The following is an 11,397-nucleotide window of genomic DNA, read 5'->3' on the forward strand; positions in this document are numbered from 1 at the left end:
CCATCCATGCCTCTGAGTGGTGACCGCTTTGCTGACACAGACTGTGGGGTCTTAATTTTTCTAATGATGTCACACCAGAGGATACTGTTCCTGACTAGAAATGCCCTGGTTTGGATTCGTCAGCATTTCCTATAGAATTTGGAACCCTCTCCCTTGCTACCTTGACAGGAGAACTATGTTAGGGCATTTCTCACTTTTCAGTTTGCTTTGTAAGAAACCCCTCTTGCTATACATCTAATTTACCTCCTTTAAGTCAGTGCTTTAAGTTAAACTGTGTATTGCTTTTAAATGTGTATCTGCCTCTAAATTACAAAGAGTGTATCTCTTAGGGTGGCAACAAAACAGGAAAATGAACTTTATATGGAGGGAAATACTGATTTGTATGACTTGTCCTGCCTGATCATCTATTTGTGCTGTACAAATATAAAGAGCAGTTATCAACTTTGACAATTTTCAAGTGCCGGACTACAGCTTAGAAGCCCTGGGCTCAAGTCTTAGATTCATTACAGTGACCTTGTTAAGTTATACCGCCTCTCTGGATTCCAACTTTTGTTTGTTTGTTTGTTTTCCACTTGCAAAATGGAAAGAAATAATAGCCTTTTTACCTGTCTCAGATTGCCCCAACACATGATGTAATAGGTATGAATCTGTAAAACTGAATATGGACCTGCCAATGTTGGGAATAAAGTCAGCGTTGTTTTCCTATACCATATACTTCAAACTTTTACTATCCAAGATTTACAGTGTTGTTAATATTATTTTTATAGGTGTTTCAAATGATTGGTATGCAACACTTGATATGCTAAAAGAAAGCTGTCGAATTGCTACCAGTGTTAATTGGTCAGATGTAGACCTTTCACAGTTCCAAGGTGAGTGTTGGTTCTTTTTTGACATGTAACCAAATATACATCTTGTTTTCTCTGATAGATTATAAGTTTCTTTGTAATAGAAATAAATATCTTCTTATATAATGTTTTATTTGCTGTCACTAATACGCTTAAAGACAGCATTTTGCAAAGTTCATTATTAAATCTTTTGGCCAGTTAGAGCAAAGGATCACAGACAAGAGTTTTAAAAACAATTTGGCCCCACTTAAAAGGATCATATTTTGAATAATTTTATAATGTCATTCTTCATTGCATGGACAAATCACTGCCAGTGGAAATTTTGAGGGCTGAAAAAATTGTCTTGCTGTTTTCCTTGCAAATTTACAGAATTGTGCCAACTGTATTTTTAATGTTTTTCTCATAGGTTTGATGGAGAGTATGAGACAGGCAGATCTCAAGAACTGGTCATTAGATCAGGTTCAGTTTGCTGATCTCTGTTCTTCTCTTAATCAGTTCTTTACACAAACTGGCCTTATCCACTCACAGAGTAACGTTCAGCAAAATGTCTGTCATGGTGCCATGCATCCAACCAAACCTTCCCAGCACATTGGAACAGGTATGGGCTTAGTTATCTTCTTGATATTGTCTTGTTATCATTCGTATCAAATTCAGTGACTGAGGGAACTTGGTACATTGCTAATAGTGACAGCAATCCATTTACATCTTTTAATTTCTAAGAAGAGAATGAAATCAAACTGTATTTAAGGTATATCTGAGAAAAATTGAGATAAATTATTTGTCATGATTTATATGATTATTGTTTACAGTTGACTTTCCTTTGTGACCTTTTCAGTTGTCAAACTAGAATTAAATGTGTTTAAGATACATGCATTTTTATAAGAACATAGTTATGAAGTTAGTTCAATCTAAATTTGTATATACTTGCAATGAAAATACTATTTTTATATACTTTTTAAGAATGTTAATATTAAAGTTGAAATTTTACTTGAAGAGTGGACATAATGGTAGGTAGTCTCATTGATGTTTTTTTCTGGACTCAAAATTTGTGCTCTGTATTTTTCATCTCATTTTCCTTACCCTTTACCATTGTAGCCATTTCTTTTACTCTGATTATAGTGCCTACAGTTTTCTTTCCTGAAGTTTCCATTCTGCAGGGCCTCAGGGAATCACCAGGGTAGAATAAACAGTGAGAGCTAGGTTGGAGTCATATATAATGCCTGCCTGCGGGCACTGTGGGGGAGGATTGAAAAGCAGCAATAGCCTCTGCCAGCATTTCTGTCTGGGAGGAGGTACTGCCCAGCTCTCACCCCAAAGCCAGACAATCCATCCAGTTCCTGGCTCCAAATGTTCCTGGCTCCTTTCAAGTTTCTGCCCTAGTGCTGGAGCTCAGAGGGAGTGATTCCATGTAAATTGGCATGGGCCCTTTAAGAGGAACTGCCTGGGATTCCAGAAGCTTTCCATCTCCCTCAGTCTTAATCCCTGCTGGTTTTTCACAGCCAGAAGTTATGGGGACTTCTCTTTCTGGCACTGGAACCTTTGGCTGGGGGAGCCTGGTGTAGGGCTGGGACCCTTTGCTCTTCAGGTGGGACCTCTGCAGCTGATTTTTCTCCACCACACCTGGAACAGGCTGGTCCCACATCTGTGCCCCTCCTACTAGTCTTGATGTGGCTTTCTTCTTTAATTCCCTACTTGTAAGACTTCCATTCAGCCAGATTTCAGGTGGTTTTGAGTAATGCTTGTTCTATACTTTAGTTGTAATTTTGATGTAGTTGTGGGAGACTATGAGTACCTTGTTTACCTGTGTGATTAGATTTTTAAATTCTCATAACTACATTCTAAATGTTATAGGATCTCAGAAATCTCTGGGAGCTACATCAGAAGTTAATTTCTTGCTTAGAAAGTTTAGATAGACTCTCATTATTCAGACTATAATGAGCACATGAGAAAAATGAGGATTATATCTGAAAGGAAAAGTGTTAGGAATATAACAGTTTGAAAAAGTTAAGGCTATTTGTTTAATGTGGGTATCTATTTTCATAATCCTTGTCCAGTTCCCACTCCCTCTCCTCTTTTAAAGTTAGAATTACTAAGCCAAAAAACGAGAAATGAAAAAAAAAAATAGCCTCAGCTGGTGTTGCTCAGTTGGTTGAGTGCCGCCAGCCTGTGAACCAAAGGGCCGCCGGTTGAATTCCCAGTCAGGCCACATGCCGGGGTTGTGGGCCAGGTTCCCCAGTGGGGGTGTGCAAGAGGCAACCACACACTGATGTTTCTTTCCTTCCCTTCCCCTCTCTCTAAAAATAAATTAATAAAATCTTTTAAGAAAAGAAATAAAGACAGATCTTCAATAAAAATCTTTTTTGTTGTTGTTTTTTCATTGTGATTTGAGCTCCTGAGAGAGCTAAGATTTTCATCAGGACAGAGGCTGAGAAGTCATTGATAAATAAATGAGTGACCATAGTACTCAGAACAGTGCACCAGCCATGCATGTAAAGACTAATCACCTCGACCCAAAAGAATTTACTAGAGTCCTGACCACTGAGGCTCAGTTCTTAGGCATTGTTCTGTGAAGCGCAAGGTCACTGGTTCAATTCCCAGTCAGGGCACATGCCTAGGTGGTGGATTTGGTGCCCTGTGGGGGCATATACGGGGTATAGGAGGCAGACGATCGACGTTTCTCTCTCTCTCATCGTTGTTTCTATCCTTTCCTTTTCCTTCCCTTTCCCTCTCTCTAAAAATAAATTATGTATTAAAAAAAAACCAATGTATTAGACCTGGAACAGTGTAACATTTTTTTTCTTCCTAAATCTTCAGGGTAGTAAATTGGTCAAAGAAAAGCTCAGTTCTGACTCTGAACTTGACTATAAAAAAGCATGTCATCTTAGAAGGCAGTGGCTCCTGAGTCAGATCTTGTGGTCTGTTCCCAGTTCTGCCCCATTTTATCTCTGGTCTCATCTCCTCCTGCACATGAACAGATAGGGCTGGAGGAGGTTATCTCTGAGGGGACCACCTCAGGTGTGAGCCGCTCACCAGTCTCATGCCCAGTGTCAGTCAGAAACTTGTGAGTGGCCAAACTGTGCCCTGCCTTGAATACAGTGGGAAGGTTTTTCTTCTCTTTTTAATTTCCTCTGGGAAAACAGTTCTTTTCTAATTTGACGACAGCATTGGTAGAGTGCATGTATAATTTGTATGAAACACTAGCATATCTTAGGAGAACGGCTTTTTTGGAATTCCAGACGTTCCATATTTTGTGAGCCAGTGTTACGTTTTTCTCCCCACGGAGTTACTGGGGAGGGCACATGACAGTTGTTCCCCTCCCTTTCTGTTTTGCATTAGGATGCAACATAATTGACATTTTGGAACTATTACATTTGATGGCTTCTGTCAAACATATATTAAGAACCTTCTGAAATGTCACTTAAATGAAATCTGTTTCCCATCTTCACATTTCTAAATAATACATATCACATTTGCTTAACGGAGGTCCTTTATCTAGTGCAGCAGTTCTTTCCTATGACTTTGTGCCTCTGGTCACTTTGTTAATAAGCAGCTTGGGCACACATAGGTCTGCTTTGGGGGTGAGAAAATCAGGGAACCGTTAGGAGAGAGAGCTCGTGAGTTAGGAGAACTGGATGCCAACCCCAGCCCTGCCAAACTGATGTGTCTTTGGGCAGTCAGCTTAGCCTTTCTGAGCCTCTTTTGCCTCATCTATAAAATGAGGATAATCCTTGTCTCCCCTTCATGTAGGCTTAGTGGAAGGTTCAGATGAAGTGATGAGAATGCTTTTGAATTGTAATAAGGTGTGTAATAACAGTAGCAGACATAACTGGCACACGAGCTTTGCATTACAGGCAGTGCTGGAATTGTACCTGCTACTTACATCCAGCTTGGCACTGTGTTCAAAATGCCAGCTCCACCCTGGCAGAGTTTTAACATCTGGAAGAAATATTTTTTCTTCCCTTTTCTTCCTCACCTTACTTGCTTCATTTAGTTGTAGGTAACAATTCTATTCTATTAAGATTTTAACGCTTGATTTGTTTTATTTATTTCTGAATTTATTAGGTAATATATTTTTTCTTCTTTCCATTCTTTAATTTGATTAGGAAATTTGTACATAGACTCCAGGCAAAATCTCCCTCCTTCAGTGATGCCACCTCCTGGTTATCCTCACATCCCACCGGCACTCAGCACTCCAGGAACAACAATCACAGGTAATTCGGGGTGTGGTGCGTTGCACTTAGTACTCAGTGTTTAATATTGAAAAGCTTTAGTGAGGGTCCTGACGGCGAGCAAGGCTGCCTCACGAGGGAGTGAACTCAGTTGAGGCTGCTGGGGTACCAGAGTCTGGAGACATACTTGGCTCTGGTGTTGGTGAATGACTTATCACTTGGTGTGTGGATCACATGACCTGAAATCTCTCTTAATCCATGATGCTGTCTGTGGTTCTGATGATTGTCCTGTTTCTCTAAGAGGTTGGGGGTATAGAGCTTGTCCTGGGGTCTTAGGTATCTTTTAGGCTATTGAACTGTGATAGACTTCAGCAGGTTTTAAGAACCCACTTTGATTAACTCCTATACATTCTTCTGATGAAGTCCCTCCAGCTATAGTTTCCAGGGAAGTACCTTATAGAGCCCAGGAGTTTTGGGAGTTAGCTAGTTTAGTTTTTTCCCCAGGTTCCTGATGTGGGATGTCGTATTTCGCAGGGCAGCAGAGGCACGTTGTTAGAGGTGGAAGGGGTCTGAAGGGTCATCTAGGTGAGGAAATGGAGGCTCAGAAGGAGCGACAGCTTGCCCAGAGTCCCCAGTCTGGTAAATGGCCAAACCGAGACTCAAGCCTTGATGTCTAGATTGAGAGTTCAGTGTTTTTCTCATATACCACGCCACCCATTACAAATGGCATTGTGGAAGAATGGATTGAAAACCTCAAAAGGACTGTGTGCCTGGCAGTAGTGAAGGAAGAGTTGGGACCAGGTGATGTGTTCTTTTGTCCTCAGTGCTCACCAGTCACTTGTAGGTAGTAGCAAGACATGGTAGTTAAGACCCTGGAGCCAGATTCCCAGGGTTTGAACCCTGTGCGCTGACCCTTGATAGCTGTCTGTTCTGCTTCAGCTTCCCTGTCCGTAAACGGGGCTGATGGCGCTGCCTAAGGCCTACGGCTGTTAACGAGAATTAAATGAGGGTTGTATGTAAATCACTTATATTAGTGCCTGGCACAAAGTAAGGAATTTATACCTGAAAAATAGGTAAATACAAGGCACTTCTGCTGTCCTGTGATATACTGAAAACCTTAGCATTTTGTAAAGTTGCACATTAAAAGTTACAGGGTTTATGAGAAAAATAACATTAGCAGCAGATATCTTGAAACTTTGTATTCGGAGTACTAACAAAAACTACAATCAGTAAAAATTTCATAATGTTAAAAGGACATGTTTAATTTCTAATGAAAGAATAAATTCTACAATTAAATAAAGATCATTTTTTTGAAAAAAAATTTGGTTTGGAAGGGGGCTTGTCAGAGTGAAGGGGACGGGGCAGAAGGCACCAGAACTGGGCGCACGAACGGCGCGTGGCCGCACCGACGCAGGGCGGGGAACGTGGGGGGGCGGGCGTCGTGTGCTGTGCTTCGTTCCTCCGTGGCTTACTGCAGTCACTCACCTGTGGCCTCTGCTCACCCACTGTTCCTGGTGGCACAGAAATTAACTTGCTGAGGAAAGTCACTGTGGCCCAGCGTGACTTCAGTGGTGCACTAACATCGATCTTCTGCTTACCGTCCTCGTGTGAGCCGACTCCTGCTGCTGAAACTCCCTGAACTGGAACAGATATAAGGAAGATGCTGTGTCAGCAGCAGGCACTCTGCTGCTCTCTTTATGCCTTTCGTTCTGCAGCCTGTGTAACGGAAAGAGGGTTGGTTTGGGAGTCCAGTGGACTGAGTTCAAATCCCGTCTCCTCCCCTTACTAGTTCTGTGACTTTGAGTAACTTGCTCATTCTCTTAAACCCAGCCTCACTTATCTGTAAAACGGAAATGCATGAGACGTGTGCGGAGCACCTGGCGCGTGGGGAGTGCTCAGTAGGCTTTCTTTGGTACCGAGCCGCTGCTGACACTGCCTGCTTCCTTCCAGGCCATCACGGAGCCATGAACCAGCAGCACATGATGCCTTCCCAAGCCTTCCAGATGCGGCGCTCTCTGCCCCCCGACGACATCCAGGACGACTTCGACTGGGATTCAATTGTGTAGAGCTTGTGTCTGCAAGGCCCAGGCCCCAGAGCCACCTTTCTGTGCAGCGAAGGGAAAGGTTTAAGAGAATCCAGTTGAGAAAACAGTTGCTAATCACTTTACTAATGCTATCAAAATTTCTTTTGAAGACAATCAAAACGATTTTAGCTGGATAACTTACTGCTTTTATCCAACCCGGACAAGTACTCCGTGTTTGTCTCCCTGCCAGCTGCCCTCCGTAGCTCCTGACTGTTGTGTGAGTTAAACAGCTTTTGCATATTTGTGTCAGTTTGTTGTTGACCACAAGTGCCAGACTGATTTTTCAGACAGAGCCTATTTTGCTGCAAGCAGTTTATAGATACATATGTGTAAATATATGTACAAAATTTACTGAAAGGCTTCGATTTTTTCTAATTGGATTATTAGATCTTGCAAAGAAAATTACTGTGAGTTTTTATTCCTTGTTCGGCTATTTTCCGCAGGATGGTTTTAACTGATGTGGGCAACTTAAAGGAAATAGATTTTTTCAAAGCCTGGTTCCCCTTATTGAATTTTCTCAGAAATGTGGGTATCAAGTTCTGCCCAGTAAGTCAAAGAACCCAGAGTTTGATGATCTCCAAACAGTCCGAAGGGGCATGTTGTTCCTGAGCAGCACAAAGAACTGACCAAGGGTTTTCTTTTTGTTTGTTTGTTTGTTTGTTTGTTTTTGAAGCTTGGAGGATTATAGATTTTATGTTGTGCCTTGTCGATGTCTAATTTCCTAATCTGCATTGTAACAGCTCTAAAATTTACTTGATTGATTAGAAGCTGGGTACTGCTTGGCTCTTTAAACAAATCAATGTCTCCACTTATTTATTATTCAGAAGTGCAACTTTAATATTTATTGCTACCTTCTATGAATGCTTAGCTCTAATTGGGTTCATTAGGGATAAATGGGATGTCTGAAAGCACAGAATTATTTTTCTTGGTAAGAGTTTACAGACAAGACAATCAGAGAGATTGTTATTCTCTTTGTCATTACTCCTCATACCGTGTGAGTATGTTTCTCTGTCTTAGCATTCCTGCTGCTTGAGACTTACTAGCTAAGTAGAACTTTCCCTGGAGTTTGAATCAGAGTTCCCAGGGGCAGTGGAGTGGCAGGGCATTGTGTGTAAGCGAGTTTCCCCACTGTTCTCTTCTGCTTAGGAAGCACCGGTAGGAGGACAGAGCCACGCGTAGACTCTGTGCGCCTCAGTTCTCAGCGCAGTTCCGGTGCCGGTTCCAGGGCCTACTGTTGCTAATGTGACAGTGGGTTACGTGCTCTGCGTAGACTCTGTGCGCCTCAGTTCTCAGTGCAGTTCCAGTTCCGGTTCCCATTCCAGGGCCTGCTGTTGCTAGTGTGACAGTGGGTTACGTGCTCTGGGATGCAGCCCACCTCTTAGGGGGGTTTTATTAGTTATTGTTTGTTTATTATGTTGTTTCTATTATAGCACAGTTACTTCGCATGGATTGACTGTCTTAGTTTTGTAATAAACTAAAAGAAATGAGTTTTTTTAAATGAATAGATTTTGAATTGGTTCTTACAGAAAAAAAAGCAGAAATTTTTTTTTTTCAGTTCTAATGGGGAAGTGTGTTCCATCAAATCAGGGAGTAACAATTACTCACTTGTTGCCTTTTAGCACCTCAAGTCTCTGTCATCCATGTTTAAATCAATTTAATTAGCCTTAGTGATTCTGTGGTTGAGTGATCTCTACTTGAACTAAACATCCTTGTTTCTATACATGTGTATGTGAGAGTGTTTGAATGTGTGTGTTTGTTTTTTTTGTTTTTAAATGGAGTGTTGCCTTGAATGAATCACTGGGAAGCCAGCCCTCGGTTAACGGCTGGTGAGGTTGGGGAGAAAGGAAGGGCTTTATGTTCCTGTTGTCCAGACCCTGCTTGGCATGAAAAAAAGGAAGCTCAGTTCCAGCCCCTTGGAACAGAGAATATCAGAAGATTCTGGAAAGGCAGCCAGCAGGCCCCTCTTAGATCCGTCAGAGGCAAGACGAAATAGCAGCCTGCAGAGTAAAAGCTTGACACCAAGAGAAGAGGTGATTTTCAGTCTGCTGAAGTCACCGTGTTCTAGACACCAGAGTGACCCTTTTGAAACTTCTAGTTGCTTGGGCAGCAATGTGTGCACTTTAAACAGTTTGGGTATTGGAATGGAGTCTCTTACATTGAATGATTTGAGTAGAAACCACTGACGGGGATTTTTCAAATTGTGTGATGCTAATTTCCTGTTTGGCACTCGTTTACTGATTCGCAGTGATGAATATTTTTATAAGGATTTAAACTTACCAAGAATGGCCCTGGAGGCAGAGCCTCCATCCAGACCCATCCCACCCTGTGATTCAGGTGACCTGGGAGCCCAGGTCAGGCCTTCTCAGCGGGCTCCAGCCAGACAGGGCTACCTGGTGAGGTGCGGAGCATCCCTCTAGTGGCCAGTTCAGTTGGTAGTTGTTAATGCAAAGTTCTGTCACGGGCCTCAATTGGCTGAAGGCTTCTGGGGAAAAGAAGAATAAATGCATATAATGAAACGGGGTACTCTGTCCAGGAGAATAATCCGACTGGCATTTGTGGCAGTTTTTGAAATGTAAATGTATTCATGTGTGTACTTGTAAATACATGTCTCTCAGATGTCCTTTGAAGTGGGAGGGAATCAATCTGGGGATTATTTCAAATGGAATAGAGTATTTTGATATTGTCCATTCAAAGGGTGATGTGTACATATCTATATTGTATATATGTGATGAAATGCATTGGCTTTTTGTGCAAACACAATCTGCTCTCTGTACTGCTGTTGGACAGTCAGTGTTTTAATGTTTCTACAGTTTTGCTATTGCACGATTTCATATTTTGCCTCTATGATGAACAACACCCATTCTTTGTAACTGTTTAGTGCTTTAAAGAAATATTCCAAGTGTCATTAGGATTGTTGGTGCCAGAACTGATATGCATGAATGGCACTTAAAATAAATATATTATGTAAACTCTATTTATAACACCAACTCATCTGTGTCATTTGCTGCAATTAACGGAATAAGATTGAACTAGTCCAGATGCAGCAGCCCCTCGGCCAGTCCTCGGGGCCTCCGAGACTCTGCCATGTATTGCTGCTCCGAACAGTCATTGCTGCCATTTAGTGAGCAGCTCATTAGCTCTGTGGACTGGAAGTAATTTAATGTCTGTGAGCCTCACTTTCTTCATTTTCCTCATTTATGGAGCCTGATGTGAGAGTAGTAATACCTGCCTCCTAGGTTTGTAGTGAGATTAAATTAATGCATGCTTTTAAACATTTAGAACAGCACCTAGGACCTAAAAAAAGTACGGCTATGTGCCAGGTACTGTGCTAAGTAGACAGTGTTACCCTCAACATACAGGACATCGTAGAGGTCTAGAATCTTACCCAGATTCTCTGTTGGCAAGTGGCAGGACTGAGGTTTGAATCCAGGTCTTTTGACTTCATTGTCATGTTCTTCCACATCATTCTCTATTCCAAAGCAAGTCCTCATCCCTAACCTTACCCTTGACCTCAATGTTATCCCAACACTATCTTTCCAGAGAGCCATTTCCAAAAGGTGGAAGTTAGGCTTCTTAACATTTGCAGAGCACACTATTTTCACCTTCCCAGGAGAAATCCAGAGATAAGGAAACCACAGTTGCTGCCTTCAGGGTATGCAGACTTGACCCCTTACAGGCAGCAGTTGCCAACCCAGGGAAGGTACCCAGGGAGGCTACTGTGAAGGTATGCCTGGCAAGGCAGGATTTTGGGGGCAAGGAGTTAGGCCATGCGGGGGCTGGGGCACTGGTTTAGGAAAGTGTCAGGGCTGAGCATGGGCAGTTTGAGTCTTCATAGGGTCCCAGACAGACCAGAGAAGGTGTTTGTTTCTGTTAATACCACTGCGCTGAGCCCCACCCCCACCCCGCCTGGCAGCTTGATTGGTGTGGGGGTGAGGACTGGTGCAGGAGAAGGGATGGGTTGCTAGTGAAGAACCAGACACAGAATCCTTTGAGTGGTGGTGTCCCGATTTGACTGATGTGGAAATAGGCTCAGCAGTGGGGAGACCAACAACATGGTGGAAGTGTACTTGAAACCGCAGTCCGTCTCACTTAAGGAGAGTGCTTCCCACCAACCCACGATCCTGCCTGAGGCCTCATGTTACTCCAACTTAACCCATACAGTGCTGCCAGGAAAGGGGTCCACTGCAATTTTACAGGCGGGGAAATGGGCTCAGTTGGGGTCCGACCTAGAGGTTCACTTCCTTTTACCCTACTGCCCTCCCAAAAGGGGTTTTCCCAAAGCCAGGGCTAGTGCCTAGC

The 11,397-nt window shown here is 42.6% G+C and overlaps 1 protein-coding gene across 3 annotated transcripts in view; it reads left to right on the plus strand.

Annotated features, from left to right (window-relative positions):
- FOXJ3 (forkhead box J3) overlaps window positions 1-10,072 on the plus strand; it is a 105,879-nt gene extending 95,807 nt beyond the window's left edge. For all 3 annotated transcript variants that reach the window (XM_053660372.1, XM_037149310.2, XM_053660373.1), the window contains 4 exons: window positions 768-869; window positions 1,252-1,443; window positions 4,949-5,056; window positions 6,965-10,072. In XM_053660372.1, coding sequence (XP_053516347.1) covers window positions 768-869; window positions 1,252-1,443; window positions 4,949-5,056; window positions 6,965-7,080 — 518 coding nt within the window. In that variant the 3' untranslated portion in view covers window positions 7,081-10,072. The remainder of the gene's footprint in view (window positions 1-767; window positions 870-1,251; window positions 1,444-4,948; window positions 5,057-6,964) is intronic.
- Window positions 10,073-11,397: the final 1,325 nt, after the last annotated feature.

This window comes from Artibeus jamaicensis, unplaced genomic scaffold (genome assembly GCF_021234435.1).
Source record: "Artibeus jamaicensis isolate MK-2021 breed Jamaican fruit bat unplaced genomic scaffold, CSHL_Jam_final scaffold_847, whole genome shotgun sequence".
NCBI lineage: Eukaryota > Metazoa > Chordata > Mammalia > Chiroptera > Phyllostomidae > Artibeus > Artibeus jamaicensis.